This window comes from Ogataea polymorpha, assembly GCF_001664045.1.
Source record: "Ogataea polymorpha strain NCYC 495 leu1.1 chromosome Unknown OGAPOscaffold_2, whole genome shotgun sequence".
In the NCBI taxonomy this organism is placed as follows: domain Eukaryota; kingdom Fungi; phylum Ascomycota; class Pichiomycetes; order Pichiales; family Pichiaceae; genus Ogataea; species Ogataea polymorpha.
In genome coordinates this window covers 126310-145099 of record NW_017264699.1, presented here as the reverse complement: position 1 = coordinate 145099, position 18790 = coordinate 126310, and the positions used below count along the sequence as shown (strand labels likewise).

The window sequence follows — 18790 nt, the reverse complement described above, 5'->3', positions numbered from 1 at the left end:
CTCCTTTTTATATGCTCGTGATGCAAGCGATCAAATACTTGATTTTCTTTTTTGCGCATTTCACCGCTGTTCTCAACGCCCTGGTCATCTCAGGCAAGCTGGACTTGCCCCAGGAGTCCTTGACGGATCCTGCACGAGTCTGGATGTCTCTCTCTAATGATACGTGGAGTACAAGGTGCCATCTTGATCGACGCGGAGAGTTCTCCACGATAGATCTAGAGCCCGGTAACTACTCATTTGTACTACGGTCGCTTGACTTTGCTCTCTCAAAGACCAATTTCTTTCGTGTCGAGGTCAATGGTGATTTCGAAGTCTTTGAAGTGTACCCCGGAATCGCCGCTACTGCCAATCCGGTTCCGCTTCAAAACAAGTTAAACTTTACTACCGACTCAATTGTCATCAAGTCGTTTGCAGAAGAAGACCAAACTGCAAGCATCCTAAAAGTGATCCCCTTCTGGGGACTTTTCCAACAGTATCCAATCCTGGGTCTTGTGCTGGCCGCAATGGCATTGATCGCACTGCTACCGACACTCATAAGCTTCATCGATCCCGAATTTACACAACGTGCGCTTGAAACACGACAACACGTCAAAGACGAAAACAAGGCAAAGCGTGCTTAGAGCTGTTGATCACAGCTAAATTAATTCGCCCTGCGCCACACCTGGACAAAAAATTGTTTTGTTAAATTTGGATGCAATTCTAGGCACCGGATCACATGGATTTATAAACTTGCAAGCGACCAACCAGCTGAGATCCATGCCTGTGGCTGAAACAACACGCAGAGTTCTAAAAAGCGGCCTCTTTGACTTTAAAGTGGTATCGCTCTGTTGCTCCTGGTACTTCATCTCCAGTCTTACTTCGCAGTTGACCAAGCACATCCTCAACGACTTCGATTTCCCCGTATTTGTGGGCGAGTTTCAGTTCCTGTGCAGTCTCATACTCGGTCACATCACTATCTTTCTTCTCGGGAGATTCCCGCAATTGAAATCCACTATTTCGGGAAGTTCAAGGCCCGGGACAGGTTTTGTTTTTAATCGACGATTACTGAGGGTTTTCTTCCCCATGGGCACTTTCCAATTTGTTGGAAAATTGCTGAGCCTTGCCGCAACATCGTTATGTCCCGTGGCCACCGTCTCGTCTATAAGAGCCCTAAGTCCTCTGCTGACGGTTATGGGATACCGCATATACTACAAAGTCCGCTTCCCATCTTACACCTATCTATCTCTCATTCCGTTGGTTCTAGGCGTTGTTATCATCGTCGTGTCGCAGTCTGGAGATAAAGACTCCACAAGGGACGCCATATCGGACCCGCAACTCAGCAGCCAGGAGGATGGAGAAAAAACCATGCTGCGAGTAATGCTTCTAGAGAAGTCCGATTATCTCAAAGGTATAGCATTTGCGTTTGCGTCAACTGTCATTTTTGCTGGTCAATCGATATACGCCAAAAACGTGGTCACTCCGTCATCATACTCTGCGGCTCGAGATCCCGGGTCGCTTGCGATCAGCAGGGAGTCGTCGGTGAATTCCGATGTTGAGAAGTACCCTTCTTCTTCAGAACATATTAAGCCCGAACGGACTGGAGACTACGAGATCGCTTTTGATAAGCCTGATAAACTTACAACGCTTATTTATTGTGCCACGTATGGGATGCTATACTCGATACCTGCATTCATCACATACGAAAGCTGCGAGCTACTTTTCGGTGTGCGAAAAGTTTCTGAATCCACTTCTGCCCCTAACTATGGTTTCATACCCTGGACCATGCTGGTGCTGAACGGGATTAGTCATTTCAGTCAATCATTGCTGGCATTCCATATTCTTGCACTGCTGCCCACTGTTACGTACTCGATCGCAGCCATGATGAAAAGAATAGTCATCATCAGCGTGAGCATGATTATTACTGGCAAAAGACTCTCCTTGCTGGAGATCACTGGTCTGGTTCATGTTGCTGTTGGCCTCTATTGCTACGATCGATGGGGCTCAAAGCGGTAAGATAGATTCTGCAATATATAATAACCATCAACACCATATCATTAATTTATCTTTGCTGGCTGCTGCCAGCTCTCCGCGTCCAGTGACTTGGCCTTCACCGTTGAGCTCCACCTTGAGTTTGAGTTTGAGGCTAGTGATCTCCAAATCTCCAAACATGTTTAGTTCGCGTAGAATCTTGATGCTCCAACTTTGTTCCAATGTCAATTCCACTAGTCTCATTTTACCCCGGAAACCAAGAGCCAAAATGGAATGGTGTGTCCAGTCGCGGTGTTCGATGTCTGTAAATTGGTTGAAATTTGCATCACCAAAGGTGATGGATAGACATTCTTCGTCCAGAGGCTGCTCCAGCAGCAACAATCCGTTGATCGTCTCAAGTCTCAGCGTGTTCTTTCTCTCCACCACTGCAATGAGAGCATGCCGATTAGATATCTCAATAAGCTTGCCATCCTCAGAGACGTCTCGCATAAGCTTTCGTTGTAGAAGGTCCCACAGCTTGACTGTTCCATCCTCACTGTAGCTTAGGAGAATCGAGTATAAAGTATTTATTCTGACCTGGCACACTTTGGAACGATGTCCTCGTAAAACTCCAAGTTGGATCACCTCCTCAGCTTCTCGTCCCCAGCTCGTCTCTGCAGGTTGTCTCATATTTATTTTCTGGGCATTTTTCATGCTTGCCAACTTGTGCGACGTTAGCCTGTATATTTGTAGAGTCCCATCTTCAAAACCAATCACGAACTCATCGAAGCTCAGAATACCAAACGCGGAGATCATGCTGGTGCTCACGTTCTCAAATATAACGTTATTCACCATCACCGAGTTGCGGCCGACTAGCTGCAATCTGAGATGTTGGCTACCTCTGCTGAAACGGTCTCGAGGTCGCCATTCCATTTTGTCAAAATCAAACTCTATAGTGTCTATGCTAAAAGGAACATTGATAATTGATAGTGGCAACTCAAACAGTTTTGTGGGGTCAAACTTTACCTTCATTTGAGATTGCTTCCGCGGATGAGGTTTGTGGAAAACCTGAACAGGCGTCTGCCCAAAATTGTGTATAATGCTCACTATGATATTTCTTTCTCTCTCGTCTTGAATTTTATCCAGGTCCGTAGAGCCCTGGTAACTCAGATGATGAAACACGTTCAGCGAGTCTACTGCGTGTTTCCCCCTCTGCTTGAACCCGAACACAAGATCGATCCACTCGTGTAGATGCTCAGAAACATAGTCGCTCTCTAGAGCCTGTCGCATTTTCTCCACAAATATTACAGGATCATCCTTGGCCCAAGGAGGCAGACGCACGTCGCCAACTTTGGTTCCATCTTGTAAATAGCCAAATTCAAAATTGTTGGAATTGAGCAGGAAATCAGGCAGGTAATAAAACTCGGGGATTAGTTCCCGGACATCTGTGGTATGGTCCCGGGAGGCGCTGTACCACGTCTTCGCCATGGAGTGAAACGTCCTGTCAGCATGATCAAACTTGCCTCCCTGAAGTAACAAATACGATTGCACAAACGGCTTGACGCGAATAAGATAAGAGGTGACAATCATTGCAGACGAATAATGTGTTCCATAATGGAATGGCGGCGAGTCGGGCGACATCTCAGCCGAGGCATCGTATCTTTCTCTAAATTGTGCTGCTCTTTTCTCTGTCTGCGCCCCCATCGGCTTTCCGAGATCTCTAAAAGTGGCAGGATTGGTCAGGTCCAGCTCCTCGCTTTCGTAGTCCGCAATGACAAACGGAAAAATAGGATATTGGGTCAGATCGTTGAAGGTGCGACCCGCAAGCGTGTTCACTAGAATAAGATAATAGAAGTTCGATAATTCGCCCTTTTCCCATTTCTTTGTTAACGAGCTGAGAGTCGTCGCTGAAGCCACCGACGTAATTGCACTGACAAGCTTGGCACCAATAGTTAACGAGGATGAGGATGCCAAAGTGAGAGCGTCTTCTAGAATCGTGTCAGGATACTTGGCCGACGCCTTAGTAGACAATACGTTGAAAAGTCCATCTCTCGTTTCCTTAGAAGAGCAAGTGATGAGAAAATTAGAGCCATCAATGAAAAACAATTCCAAAGCCACGTCTCGCAGTAGGAACGTGCGCTTGCTGATGGAAGCAAACTTTGCGAGCTCCCACGTCTTGGTCTGATGTTGCGATGATGGAACTCTCGAATTGTTACCCGTGATGAGCTGAACGTACGAGTCTCTCTCGTCTGGAGGAGCATCTCTTAAGTCCACAACTTTCTTATCTGAGGTGAGAAAGTAATTGCCAATCATGTATATATGAGATTGCCCCAGAATGAAAATTGATTCCAGTGTCTCAAGGCCTAAGATCTGTGTCACATTGAGCATCTCAACTATTTTATCCCCAACATACAAGCTCCGGAGGATTTTGCGGTTCTTGTCCTCCTGTGCCAAATCGAGATCCATTTGTTCTGAGAGCAGGCCGTATTCTTCAGCCAGGTCATCGTATTCCAGTCCAGAACTCTCCTCTGTGGGGATGTCATCATCTGTCAGGCAGAGTTGTTTAATCATCCGCTTTCGCATTCGGTCAGGGCCCTCGGTAGAGTCCAAAACAGTTGAGAATTTATAGTTTTCCACTGGAAGCTGCGATTTGATGTCGTTGAAGACAGAAACAAAGTAGTTAAGATCGTCCAAATCGTCTTGTATGTGTCTATTAAACTTCTTAGTTTCTGCCTGTTCTATTGTCTTGCCCAAGAGCATGATCTCCTTGTTATAAATCTTTTCTATTTTGTTGCTGTTCTCTATGAGCCAAATAGGAGCCAGCTCATCCATTGCCTTCCTAATAGTTGATTTTCCCTGCTGTTTTCGGATCTCCAAAATATAACTCTCATATTTCGCGTTGATTATGTTGCGAAGACTAGAATCGTTTTCCCAAATATCCCTGATCTCTCCGTCATCCAGCGATAGAAACTTTTCAAAATAGTCCACTAATCTGGCCCTCTTGCTGCTGTTTGATGATAAGCACGCAATCGTTGGTCGCAGATCACTCATGAGCTGAATCCGAAGACAGTTCAGACTTAAGCTCGATAGAGAGTCGTCGGAAAGAGCCATGCACTGAAATAAAGACGCAACTATAACAGACAAATTCTCATTCCCTGCATATTTTGAGAATAGTCTCTGGTTGGCCATGAGCACAGAGCAGCAAGTTTTCGTTTCTTTGAATGCGGTCCCATTGCTTTCCTTTTCCTTGAACGTTGCCTTCGCAAGGAGTTCCGTAAAGAAGTCACAAAAATGCCTCTTTACACTTTTTTGCTTTAAGTCTTCTTCAAGGCTCAGCATCGGACTTAGTTTTTCTAACACTAAATAATAATCGGCTTCTTCAATTTGGTAGAGTTTCTCCAGTTCCAGCATTCTTGGAAGCAACTTGGAAACAAACTGTGTGCGACAAATTGGATTGAGCTCGTTGAGGCGTATCAGAATCTCGGGAAGTATAGTGGATATGAATGCCGCAGGGAACTTCTGGTGAAGTGCGTCCACTGTTAATGACTCTGTTTTCTTGACATTTCTTTCGAGCTTCTCCTTAAATAATTCTCCAATAAACTCTCTGTAAGGAGCTATGATTGAGATATCATGCTTGTCTTTGATTTTACAAACAAGATGTAGAAATGTTTGGAGCCACTGTATATGATTTGAAACCACCATTTTGAAAAAGATATTCGAATCAAGCAGGTGTCGAATTTTCCTCACATACAACGAAATGGTATCTGGGTCTAACTCTGACTCAGATAATAACATGTTCATTAGTACCAGAAATTCGGGCATGACGACCTCGCTTTGATCTGATGTAGAATGCTTTCTGAACGCTAGAGCCATGATTAGATTCATCACCTCAAAATTGCTGTCCCACTTTTTCAACAACTTGTAAAGCAGCAAGAGACTAGTTTCGTCAGCAAAGGACTTATAAGTCCTGGTGCTAAATAGCAAAACACGCTTCAAGAGCCTCAAACTGATTTTCACCACATCAGAATTGTCGTTATCAAGGAGCAATAGTATCCACTTTGTGGATATGGATTTCATTATGATTTTGTAGCCATGGACGTTCGACATTAATGAGGGATCTTCTACCACAGATTGGATGGCCCGCAGAACATTTAGTCCACATTTTCGCTGTAGACCTCCCGAATCCTCGATTTTCAGGGAGTATATCACATATAAGGATAGAGCCTTGAATGATTCTGTAGAAGGGTTATTTCTCACCAGTATTGAGATTGTGTCGTGTAATAAGGGCAGCACTGCCTCCTCAAACAAACCATATTTCATAGCCTGCACAAACCGTTTGATTATTCTCATGTCGACCAACTGTTGGATGTTGTAGCTGTGGTAGCGACTATCATGAGCGAAGACAGAGAATTGAAACAGGAGAAATTTGAAGGTATCTCTTACGGAAGCGTCTCCAACATGATCAATGGAAGTTGGCTTCCATATCTCGAAATCCACTATGAGGATTCGGTAAGCAAGAGCGTTGGCCAGAATTGATTCTATCGGAGACGTTTCGTTGTATCCAACAAAACGCAAAATGGAATCTAAGACCGTCAGGTTCAAAAGAACCTTTTTTGTTTTCAGTATTGTAGCCACGATATTGTAACCGGCGTTCATCTCAAACTCTTGTTTCGAAAGTGGGTCTTTTGACAGTACGGCAAATAGAAAGTCGAGAGATTCGACGAGTGAGCTAGACGTTTTGGCTGTCTCTAACAAACGCAAACAAATAACCATGCCCCCAATCGAATACAGTGAGTTCAGCAGCAACTTTGGTTTCCAATGAATGGTGGAACCGATCTCTGCTGAGGAGTTGGCATTGACATCAACTAGGATGGAGCCGGGGCTAATCATGATATCTTTCAATGCCTTGGCGTCCATATTTTCTTGAAGTTTCAAGTTCATCACCAGCTTTGACTTTTCCGAAAGACAGCGCTCAAAATGATAGCCCTGGTAAGTACCAGCAAACAGCGGGCCCAGGTGGTAAGACAAGAGAATCCAACCATAACTGACGCGCTCGCTCAGAACCAGTAAGTTCATCAGCTCGAAGTACATCCCGTGAATTCCCTGAATATCCAAGGACGTGGCATGATCTGATTTTTTGTATGCCAAATTGATTGACTGTACAAAGTCGCCATTGACATAAAGATCGATGTACGATCTTCGCTTCTCCTCTTTGTGGAGAAAAACGACGTGGTATTTTTGCAGCGGCTCAAACACAAATGCCTCGAATGTTGCAATGTCTGTCAATGTGCTGACCGAGAATTTCTGGTTTTCCAAAGAGTACGTGAGAAGCGTTTGTTTGGCCTTGAGTACAAACAGAGAGGAAGGTGAGGCTTGTTCATGTGTCGGGGTGTACTGAAACCAGAACTGAATTGTGAAATTGATGATGGGAGCGTTGAGCGAAAGCGAGTATTGCGATGTAGGTAGAAATAAATACGAGCGATGTGAGTCAAGATGCTTTGTGAACAGCCTTTGAAACGAAACGGCTGATGCAGTGTTCTGGAGAGCTTTCTTGTACAGGTATGTAGTCTGCTGGAAGCTGAGGCCGAGCTCAGAGATCGATTCGAAGAAGTCCAGCACCAACAAGTCTCGGCTGTCTTGTGTCTGGTTCGTGCAGTAATCCATCAGCAATTGACACAATGCTTCGGAATGCAGCCTTATTTTATTGATCGGAGAAATTTGGGATAAGTGGTGGAGCAAGGACAGGCACAGATCTGACTCGGGACTAGTTCTCTCTGACAGGGCCTGATTTACCACATCCTTCAGAGTGGAAGCATGGTCTCGCTTGAACAGCGGAATTGATTCCAAAGAGTCAACATATTCAATAATAACTGACTCTTCAGACCCCACTAGTCCGGAAAACTCAAAATCTCCATCGATACAGGAGGATAAAAGGTCAATCATGGAAGACAAGGTTGGGAGGCATGGGTGCTTCTAAAAAAATAAATCTTTTGAGCCGCGCACTTCTTCTCCACCATCTCGAAAAATCTTGACAAGCAAAAAGATTTATAATCACTTGAAAAAGCGTGATGGGTTTCGAACAGAGCGGGGCTGTTCCGCAACCATCCGAGCAGCCTTTGGAAGCAGCAGATTCGCAGCTGATCCAGAGGCGAGCAGAGTACGTGAAGCTCGTTGAGCAGTCCTTTTTCGATCTAAGAGAAGGAACCAAGTACTATGGCATACCGAAAGAGTGGCTCAATGCTTTTCTGAAAGGAGCACCACAGGAGGCCGCTGCTCTGGGTCCTATTAATACAAGCAGCATTCTGGATCATACGGAGCTTTGCATCAATCCGGCCACTAATCCGGAGTTTGTTGCAGAGCAAGTCTTTGCGAAACTTGTCGAGTGGTACGGCGTGGATGGTCCCTTTGTGGAGCGGCAATTATTTATGGACAAGAAAGACGGGCAGCTCAAACTCGAAACGTATCCGTTGTATATAATTCCGCATCTGCTTTGCAATAATCCCGAAACCATTAACAGATACAGATTGGCCGGCGCAAGGCCATTTTTGATATCTGCTCTGAGTACTGCCAGAGACCTCAAGCTAGCAGTGAAAAAACAGTTCGAGATTGGGAAGGGCACCACCAGAATATGGAGAATCACGCCGGCAACCAGATTGCCTGTGATCCTCACTCCTCAGGACCTGTCAAACATCACTTCCAAGACGCTAATCCCAGCAGGAAAGAAATCTGGCTCCATAAAACTGGAGGACCTTAATATCAGTGAGCACAACATTCTTATCGAGATACAACAGGAGGATGGAACATATCCAATGGACACATCCTCGACGGTTACCCTTGGATCGGGATTAGTGGGACTCAATAATCTGGGAAACTCTTGCTACATGAATTCTGCTCTTCAGTGTTTGGTTCATATCCCGGAGCTCACCAATTATTTTTTGTATGATTATTACGAAAAGGAAATTAACAGAGATAACCCCCTGGGAAACGATGGGAAAGTGGCGTCTGCCTACGCAGGCCTGGTAAAGCATTTATTTGACAAACGCTTCGCGGGAACTTCAAGCTCATTTTCACCAAGAGACTTCAAATATACAATCGGATACTATAACTCAATGTTTGCAGATTATCACCAACAGGACTCACAGGAACTGATAGCTTTTCTTTTGGACGGACTGCACGAGGACCTCAATAGAATTTTGAAGAAACCGTATGTTGAAAAACCAGAGCTCCCGGACGAGAAAGTTAACGATTTGGATGAAGTGCGGAAATTGGCACAGAAGTGCTGGGACAGCCACAAGCTGCGAAATAACTCCGTCGTTATCGACTTGTTTGTGGGGCTATACAAGTCGACTCTAGTGTGTCCATCTTGCGGCAAGATCAGTATCACATTCGATCCTTACAATGATCTCACTCTACCATTGCCGGTTCATAAGAAATGGATTGGCAAAGTCAATGTGTTGTTGGAAGAAGGGTATCCAAAAAGTCTAGAAGTGGAGCTTCCTAAGTCTGCTACATTTGCTGACCTCAAAGTGTACGTTGCGGATAAAGTGAAAGTGCCTATCGATGAGCTGCTTGCCATTGAGGTGTTCCAGTCGCAAGTGTATAAAAATTTCGAGGCCAAGGATTCAGACACACGCTACCTGCCCATTTCTGATCTAATCGGCCAGAACGACGAGATATGGTTCCACCAGATCAAACATAGGCCAGGAGACTTGGTTGTTCCTGTTTTTAATACTCTCTCAGACTCAAGAAACACCAAGCCTTTTGGCATACCATTCTTCATCACGCTCACAAAGGACGAATGTTATTCGTTCGGCAAAATAAGAAGAAAACTGGAACAACGTTACAGCCAGCTTTCGACATTCGACTTCTTTGCGTCAAGGCAGCATTTGCAGCATCAGGCTACAGAATTTTCTGGGATTGAGGACGGCAACGATGATGATGTTTCTTTGGCGGATCCTGAGATTCCTGGAAATTATGCTTTTAGCGTGAAGGTGTTCGATTCGTCTCACGAGCTCAAAATTTCGAACAGATACGGTAGAGGTCTTTACGGATACTCTAGGTATTCTCAGGAGGACGAGGAAGACGATTCATTATGGATTCCTCGCACGCATAATAATTTTAAAGGCCTGCCTGACCTGCTGGAGAGAGTGGAAGGAAAAAAGCGGAGATTTTACCTATATGGAGCCAAGTCTACCGAGACAGTTACTAGTGAGGACTCTGATCCGGGACTTCCTGGTGATGGCCCCGATGAAACAAATATGATGGATAGCGACCCAAGTGAACATAGCTTGGCTCCATTGACAGAGGAGACCAACGGAATGCAAGTCGAGGACGACGAAAAAGAGGAGCAGCAGGATTCAGACCCTGAGCCGGAGAGCGTTGCAAGACCTCTGATTTTCGAAAAGATTGCGCTTGTCTGTGAGTGGGAGCCTGAATTTTTTGATACCTTTTTCACAGGCATTGAGGAGGACGGACTGGGAGGCAGAGAAACATGGTCAAACCCAGAGATATTGGAAAATGCTGAGGTGGAGGAAAACAAGCGACTTATGGCCGAAAGCAGGCGCAAGAACATATCTTTGGACAATTGCATGGAGATGTTCTCGACTCCAGAAGTTTTAGGAGAGAACGATTTGTGGTATTGTCCAAACTGCAAAGAGCATAGGCAGGCAACCAAAAAAATCGAGATCTGGTCTGTTCCAGACATACTTACTATCCATTTGAAGCGATTTGAGAACACCAAGAGCTTTAGCGACAAGATCGACGCTGTTGTGGATTTCCCCATAGAGGGCCTGGATATGTCCAAATATGTTGTCAACTCCAATGGAGAGGAGATGATTTATGACCTTTTTGCCGTGGATAACCATTTTGGTGGACTTGGTGGTGGACACTACACAGCGTATGCTAAGAACTTTGTTGATGGAAAGTGGTACTATTTTGACGACTCGCGAGTGTCTGTCGTGGACCCCACAGAGTCCATTCGGGGCTCTGCCTATCTGCTGTTCTATCGAAAGAGAAGTAGCGAGCCGCTGGGAGGGGAGTTCTTCCGCCGTATGATGGGAGAGATTAGGCAGAGAAATGCAGAGAACCACAAACGACTGCAGGAGTCTTTGAAGCTGGACGCTCTGAGAGCAGACAGCATAGATGAGTCTCCGACACCGATGGAGTCCTTGAACACTACAGAGAGTGGGACCAGTGCTACAACCACTACAGATGTTGCTTCTGATGAGAACGAGCAAGGCTGCCATGAACTAAAAAGCGAGCGAAGCGATGAGACTGAGTCGTTAGTCTCGGATAATCTTATCAAGCGTCGCAAAAAGATGCTAGGTGATGGCCACGTCGATTCTACTATCGGCTCTCCGGCTAGCGACGTTGACGACAACGTGTCCACGTTCAGTGGAAACGCCATTGCCCCTGCCGATATCAATGATGGGGCGTACGGTGAATTTATTTAGAGTATAGCTGAATGCATGGATCTGTATTTTGCTATGCAGAAATTTTTCAAATAATTTATTACAATTAAATGTCAGAGACCGCTTCTTTCAAACCCAATATTTTTCCACCCGATGTGCTGGCCCAGATTGCACCCGAAGTACTACTCCAGAAGTATCTGCAAATTGGTTTACGCCCTTCGTTACGGAAGTTTGACGAATTCAAGCCTGTCGTAATCGGCCGTGCTGGAGTCGGAAGGTACGAGTCTAACGAGCCTAACGGCGACATTAACGGTGTTGGTAGCGTGCTTGGGTCCTCGATCGTGAAATCAGGCAAGACTACTGTCATATGTCTGATTAGCGGTGCGATTGTTGAGGACGATCATGAGCTGGTTAACGACTACAGAACAAAGCTCGAAAAAGATATAATAGACAGCGAAACACATAGAGATAGCAAAAATGCGACCGTTTACACAGAAGTTGAGATCTCGCGTGGCGGGAGTGGGCCACCGAACGAGGAGGAGATTGCCATCTCGCAGAGGCTATACGAAGCCATCTACCATTCTGGCCTGATTGACCGCAACGCTCTGAAGATCCAGCTTGAGTGCAAGGGAGGGGAGGAGCTAGAACAGGAGTTCCTGCCGCAAACAGGCTACTCGTTTGTGCTATACGCTACCATTCAGGTCTTCTCGCGCGCTGGCCCAGTGTATGACCTGTGCTACGGGGCACTTATTTCTGCGCTTCGACAGACCCGTCTTCCTGCTGTCTACATTGCTGAGAAACGAATTGAGGTGGGGGTTCGTCGGGTACGAGTTGAGGACTACGATCTCGAGTGTGATGCCGAGAAAAACGAGCTCTTGAAATTGAACGAAGATAGAATATCTTGGAGCTCGACATTTGGACTAGTAGAGCTGGACAAAGCCGTTCCTCATGATGAGGATAAAATGGAGATTGACACGGACGGCAAGATTCTGCTGGCAGAGCTGGAAGGCGAGGCCGAAGAAAACATAGACACAAGGATAATGGTGAGCTCAAACGGCAGCACATTGAGCGGCCTTAGTGTTTACGGCGCTGCCGGAGTCACAAAGGAGGATCTAAAAAAAGCATTTCATTTGGCTAACCGTCGTGCCCAGTGTGTGCTTAATAGTGAAGGGATGAAGATGTAATTCTGGGACTATGTTTTCATGCTAGAGTTATACAAGGGAGAAGTTAAATCTTCTTCTTTGTAGATCTGAGATTGCGTTGTCTTGGAACAGGCAAAGGCGATCCGGTGTTGGAGTCGTAGTTGGACTGCAATGTTTGCTTGTCAAGATAAACGTACTCGTTGACCTTGGCAGCAACACCACCTCTAACTCTGCGGACGACTTTGGCTTTCTTCGAGCTCTTTTTGTACACCTCAATATAGAATGCGATGAACAGAACGAGGTAGGATGAGATGATGACACAGCCACTGATGGTGGCTAGAGGCGTGCCCGCACAGTCACCACAATGAGGCAGCGATGGGGCAAAATTATGGACAAGCTTCTGGTAGGTAGCAAAGTAGATGAAGGACAAATCCAAAATAAACTGAATGATTTGGAAACGCGTCACCCATTCTTTCCACCAGACGCGAATACCGCGGGCAGCGAGGAAATAGTACCAGTACATGACCACATGGACAAAGAGGTTAAGTGTGATTGGGACCCACGAGATCGAGGTCAGGCCGATCAGCTGTGTGTAGCACAGAAGTGCCGTAGCACCGTGGTGGTAGGTGTGCAAAAACGTCAAGCGTTTCTGCTTCACCACTAGGAAAAGAGTGTCAATAAATTCTGTAAACTTGGTGAGGTAGTTGAGGTAGTACAGAACGACCATCTGCTGAGTCCATGCACCGGGATCGCAGATGGCATAATATAGTCCGTGTTTGTGAATCATTGGAATCAGTTGCTCGGCCATCAAAGTCACGAGCGTCAAGGACAAAATAGTGAGAAGCAAATTATGGAGTTGAAACAATCCGTTGAGAACCAGCGGTCTGAAGTTGTTGGTTTTCAAAATATGTTGACCACCAAAGATGACAACGTAATAGAGAACGATGGCACCAAGGACAGGCACCGGCGTAGAGAAAAAAGTCTCTCCTGCGACAAAATCAAATTTGCTAGGAACAAAACGGCCGCCAGTGAGCTTTGAGACCAAATCATCGAAGTGGTCGAACAGGTAAACGCCGAAAGGGCGGTCGAAAGTGGGCACAGGAAGAGTTGAGAACGACATTATGAGGCCTTATTCGTTGGTATCCATATAATGTGCAGAGCGAAGGACAAATTAAATTCTAGTTACTCAAGGAGCGTTTTTTGTTTATTTTTTTTGTCTGTCCTATTGAAAAATGCCAGATTCCAAAAAAATGTCATCATAGTCGGTGCATGTGAGTGTTTGCATGTGATTGAGAGAACCGAAAAAGAAATCGCGATTTCGTAGAATTTTCGAATTGTTGCACCGCCAGCTTCGTACAAATGGAAACGACGCTTAACGATGCACTGGAAAATTTTCAGCCACACGTATTTGCTTTCTTTTGTTTTTTGAACACTATCCGAGCACTTTATCAGCAATTTCACGGTATCATAATATTGTACTATTTGTAATTCGGAAAAAAAAATGTACATCCCGGCACTATTTTTGTCCCGAAATTTTCTGGTTCCGCAACAAAAAGTAGGTCTAAACTATTGGAATTCGGCATCGGAATTCATTTAGTAGAATTAAATTCCGAATTCCGAGCTATTCACCTCCCGAATTCCTTGCATTTATTAGAATTTAGGCAGTGATTCTGCAATTCTTGTTACTGCTCCTCGTATCTGTCCTCAAATATAAAGGTATCTCCTTTTGCTCATATTTGAGTCAGCTAGAAGATGAGTACAGATTCAATCAGTGTTTCCGCAGACATTGACAACCATGAGGCTGAAGTCTATGAAGGGTTTGCCGATGCTGCAGAGAACCAGGTTCGTGAATTGGCCAGAGAATTGACCCATCAGAGCCGCGCCTCTCTCTCAGAGTTCAGGAGCGGCGGTGGCGATGATCTCATTAGAACCCTGACTTCCATGTCACAGGTTCCTGGTGTCGAGCCAACCACGGCAGATGACCCTAGATTGGACCCTTTTTCAGACTCGTTCGACTCCAAGTTCTGGGTCAAGAACGCGCGCAAACTGATGCAGTCGGACCCTGACCACTACAAGCCGACATCACTTGGAATTGCATACAAGGATCTGCGTGTGCAAGGTATTGCTTCCGATGCCGACTTCCAGCCTACTGTTCTCAATCTCGGGCTGAAAATGGCTAGAGACTTCTATTATGATTACTTCAAAAGAAACGACGAATCCAGATATTTTGATATCCTCAAGCCTATGGACGCCCTCATGAAACCCGGGACCGTGACGGTGGTTTTGGGAAGACCTGGTGCCGGATGCTCGACGTTGCTCAAGACCATCTCCTCACACACATACGGTTTGAAAGTCGACAAGGAGTCTGTGATATCTTACGATGGCCTTTCAGTCCGGGATATCAAGAAACACTATAGAGGAGAGGTTGTGTACTCTGCCGAGACAGATGTGCACTTCCCTCAGCTGACTGTCGGCCAAACACTGCAATTTGCTGCCACGATGAGGACACCGGATAATAGAACACCAGGCGTCACCAGAGAACAGTATGCGAAACACATGGCCCAGGTGTACATGGCCACGTACGGATTGAGCCACACGTACAATACCAAGGTCGGAAACGAGTTCATTAGAGGTGTTTCCGGTGGAGAAAGAAAGAGAGTCTCGATCGCCGAGGTTTCTTTGTGCGGAGCGAACTTGCAGTGCTGGGACAATGCCACAAGAGGTCTGGATTCCGCCACTGCGTTGGAATTTATCCGTGCCTTGAAGACTTCTGCGATGCTGCTGGATACCACCTCCCTGATTGCTATTTACCAGTGTTCACAAAGCGCATACGATCTTTTTGACTACGTCGTTCTTCTATACGAAGGCTACCAGATTTATTACGGCCCAGGAACCGAGGCTAAGGCATACTTCGAAAGAATGGGATACGAGTGTCCTCCTAGACAGACGACTGCCGATTATCTTACGTCGATCACCTCTCCAGCAGAAAGAGTTGCCAAAAAAGGCTGGGAAAACAAAGTGCCAAAGACGCCTAAGGAGTTCAACGACTACTGGAAAGCGTCTCCGGAGTACAAACAGCTGCGCGAGGAGATTGATTCGTATATTCAGAACGCAGAGGCCAAGAACCTCAAACAAGAATACAGGGACGCACACGTGGCCAGGCAGTCCAAGGCAGCAAGACCATCGTCGCCTTACACCCTTTCCTACGGCAAGCAGGTGAGAGCTATAATGACGAGAAACGTCTGGAGAACTAAGGGAGACCCTTCGATTACGTTGTTCTCGATCTTTGGAAACTCCATCATGGGTTTGATTCTGTCGTCCCTTTTCTATAATCTCAGCAAAACTACCGGCTCCTTCTACACCAGAACTGCTGCCATGTTCTTTGCCGTGCTGTTCAACGGTTTTTCGTCGATGCTGGAGATTATGGCTCTGTTCGAATCCAGAGAAATTGTCGAAAAGCACAAGAAGTTTGCCTTATACCATCCTTCCGCAGACGCTTTTGCGTCTGTCATCACTGAGTTGCCTACCAAGCTGATCACTGCCGTGGCATTCAATCTGGTGTTCTATTTCATGATCAACTTTAAGAGAGAACCAGGTGCGTTCTTCTTCTACTTCCTGATCAACTTCATGGCAACTTTAGTCATGTCGGGTATTTTCCGGTCGATCGGTTCGTTCTACAGAACTCTGGCAGAGAGTATGACGCCCTCTGCACTGTTGCTGCTCGCCCTTGTCATCTACACCGGTTTTGTTTTGCCAACTCCCTCGATGCATGGCTGGTCCAGATGGATCAACTACCTCGATCCGGTGGCCTACTGTTTCGAGGCGCTCATTGCCAACGAGTTCCATGGCGTGACGTACAAATGTTCGCAGTTCATTCCTGCATATCCGAATGCTAACGGGGCCAACCGCGTCTGTTCTGCTGTCAGTTCTATTGCCGGTGAGGACTACGTTGATGGCGACCGTTACATCTACGAGTCTTTCCGCTACAAATGGGACCACAGATGGAGAAACTTTGGTATTGTCGTCGGGTTCACCATCTTCTTCACCGCTTTGTACCTCACTCTGGTGGAAAATTCCAAGGGAGCCTTGCAAAAGGGTGAGATTATTGTTTTCCAGAGATCGACGCTGAACAAGCTCAAGAAGGAGCACGTTTCTTCATCTGCACGTGACATTGAGGCCACGCCAGAGAACGAAAAACCGGCTGGTATACAAGATGACGTTGGATCTTCCGGCGGAGTGGCCAAGCTCATTGCTGGAAAAGATATTTTCCATTGGAGAGACGTTTGCTACGAGGTCAAGATCAAGAGCGAGACCAGAAGAATTCTGGACCATGTCGATGGCTGGGTGAAGCCCGGCACTCTGACTGCGCTGATGGGTGCTTCCGGAGCAGGTAAGACGACGTTGTTGGATGTTCTCGCCAACCGTGTCACCATGGGTGTCGTGTCGGGCTCCATGTTTGTCAACGGAAGACTCAGAGATGAATCGTTCCAAAGAAACACAGGTTATGTCCAGCAACAAGATCTACATTTGAGAACGTCTACCGTTCGTGAGGCTCTGAGGTTCTCGGCTTATTTGAGACAAGGCAAGGACATTTCCAAAGCCGAGAAAGACGAGTATGTTGAGAACGTGATCAACATTTTGGAAATGAACAAATATGCCGATGCCATTGTTGGTGTTGCTGGTGAGGGTTTAAACGTGGAGCAGCGGAAGAGATTGACCATTGGTGTCGAACTTGCTGCCAAGCCACAGCTGCTGCTGTTCCTTGATGAGCCTACCTCTGGTCTCGACTCCCAGACTGCTTGGTCGATCTGTCAGCTGATGAGAAAACTCGCCGACAACGGGCAGGCCGTCCTTTGCACGATCCATCAGCCTTCAGCTATTTTGCTCAAGGAGTTCGACAGATTGCTTTTCCTTGCCAAAGGAGGTAAGACGGTGTATTTTGGTGACCTGGGGGAGAACTGTCAGACACTGATCGACTACTTTGAAAAATACGGTGCTCCAAAGTGTCCACCAGATGCTAACCCTGCTGAGTGGATGTTGGAAGTTATTGGTGCGGCTCCTGGTTCTCACGCTCTGCAAGACTACCACGAAGTGTGGCTCAAGTCCAGCGAGAGACACGCCGTTAGAGAAGAGCTGAAAACCATGGAACGTGAGCTGGCCAAGCTGCCTCTGTCGACGCTTCCAAATGCTCAGGACGAATTCGCCAGCAGCTTATGGCTGCAGTACTTCCTGGTCACTAAGAGAGTGTTTGAGCAATACTGGAGAACTCCGTCGTACATTTGGAACAAGGTTTTACTAACTGTCATTGCGTCGTTGTTCAATGGTTTCTCCTTTTTCAATGCCGGAACTTCTATTCAGGGCCTGCAGAACCAGATGCTTTCTATTTTCATGCTTTCCATCATTTTGCTGACCATGGTTGACCAGATGCTTCCTCAATTTGTGGCCCAAAGATCTCTGTACGAGGTGAGAGAACGGCCATCTAAAACGTTCAGCTGGGTCGCTTTTGTGCTCGCCCAGGTCACTGCGGAGATCCCATACAATTGGATTTGTGGTACCCTTGCCTACTTCTGCTGGTACTACCCAGTCGGTCTGCAGAAAAACGCCGCTGCCGTGAATGCTACTGCTGAGAGAGGTGCTCTCAGTTGGCTCAACATGGTTGCATTCTTCTGCTTTTCTAGTACCCTGGGACAAGCTGCTGGTGCAGCTATCGAGGTCTCTGATAACGCTGCCAACTTGGTGTCTCTGCTGTTCACCATGTCGTTGAACTTCTGTGGTGCTCTGATCGTCCCTACAGGATTCTGGGTGTTCATGTACAGAGTCTCGCCAATCACTTATTGGCTTGGGTCTATCCTCAGCACTGGTGTTGGTGGTGTCAATGTGAAGTGTGCAGAGAAAGAGTACGTGCACTTCCCTCCTCCTTCTGGTATGACTTGTGGTGATTACATGAGCCAGTACGTGAGCCAGGCGGGAGGATATATTTTGGATGAGTCTGCAACAGACGACTGTGCGTTCTGCCCCATGAAAGAAACCAACACATTCTTGAAAGCCATGGGCATAGACTTCGACAACAGATGGAGAGACTGGGGTATCTTCATCTGCTACATTGCGATTAACATCTTTTTCACCGTCTTCCTTTACTGGCTCTTTAGAGTTCCAAAAAAGAGCAACAGAGTCAAGGACGAGTCGGCACTCAAGAGCAAAGGCGAACAGCAAAGTGCAAAAAGTGAGGAGGGTTCTTTGGTCAAGGAGTAAGTACTAATTTGGATTTACATATATAAATTTAAGTTTGAC

At 46.3% G+C, this 18790-nt stretch overlaps 7 protein-coding genes across 7 annotated transcripts; 5 read left to right on the top strand and 2 right to left on the bottom strand.

Annotated features, from left to right (window-relative positions):
• Nucleotides 1–11: 11 nt before the first annotated feature.
• On the top strand, nucleotides 12–620 carry OGAPODRAFT_11504 (uncharacterized protein; the record flags this gene model as incomplete). Its single annotated transcript, XM_018353279.1, has 1 exon — nucleotides 12–620. One exon carries the CDS (start codon nucleotides 12–14, stop codon nucleotides 618–620), a length of 609 nt encoding a protein of 202 aa, XP_018211932.1.
• On the bottom strand, nucleotides 207–7326 carry OGAPODRAFT_15531 (uncharacterized protein). Its single transcript, XM_018353794.1, has one exon. It carries the CDS (start codon nucleotides 7036–7038, stop codon nucleotides 2020–2022), a length of 5019 nt encoding a protein of 1672 aa, XP_018211931.1. The 5' UTR covers nucleotides 7039–7326; the 3' UTR covers nucleotides 207–2019.
• OGAPODRAFT_75101 (uncharacterized protein) lies at nucleotides 207–7326 on the top strand. The gene has a single exon (XM_018355971.1). It carries the CDS (start codon nucleotides 757–759, stop codon nucleotides 1990–1992), a length of 1236 nt encoding a protein of 411 aa, XP_018211930.1. The 5' UTR covers nucleotides 207–756; the 3' UTR covers nucleotides 1993–7326.
• A 691-nt stretch (nucleotides 7327–8017) lies between these two features.
• On the top strand, nucleotides 8018–11375 carry OGAPODRAFT_97571 (uncharacterized protein; the record flags this gene model as incomplete). The annotated part of the gene is made up of 1 exon (XM_018357959.1): nucleotides 8018–11375. A coding segment is annotated over exon 1 (3003 nt), but the record flags the coding sequence as incomplete, so codon positions are not given.
• A 98-nt stretch (nucleotides 11376–11473) lies between these two features.
• On the top strand, nucleotides 11474–12505 carry OGAPODRAFT_41218 (uncharacterized protein; the record flags this gene model as incomplete). Its single annotated transcript, XM_018355408.1, has 1 exon — nucleotides 11474–12505. A coding segment is annotated over one exon (1032 nt), but the record flags the coding sequence as incomplete, so codon positions are not given.
• On the bottom strand, nucleotides 11520–14195 carry OGAPODRAFT_85337 (fatty acid elongase). Its single transcript, XM_018356797.1, has one exon. It carries the CDS (start codon nucleotides 13617–13619, stop codon nucleotides 12585–12587), a length of 1035 nt encoding a protein of 344 aa, XP_018211927.1. The 5' UTR covers nucleotides 13620–14195; the 3' UTR covers nucleotides 11520–12584.
• Nucleotides 14196–14209: 14 nt separating this feature from the next.
• OGAPODRAFT_15530 (uncharacterized protein) lies at nucleotides 14210–18790 on the top strand. Its single transcript, XM_018353793.1, has one exon. It carries the CDS (start codon nucleotides 14252–14254, stop codon nucleotides 18749–18751), a length of 4500 nt encoding a protein of 1499 aa, XP_018211926.1. The 5' UTR covers nucleotides 14210–14251; the 3' UTR covers nucleotides 18752–18790.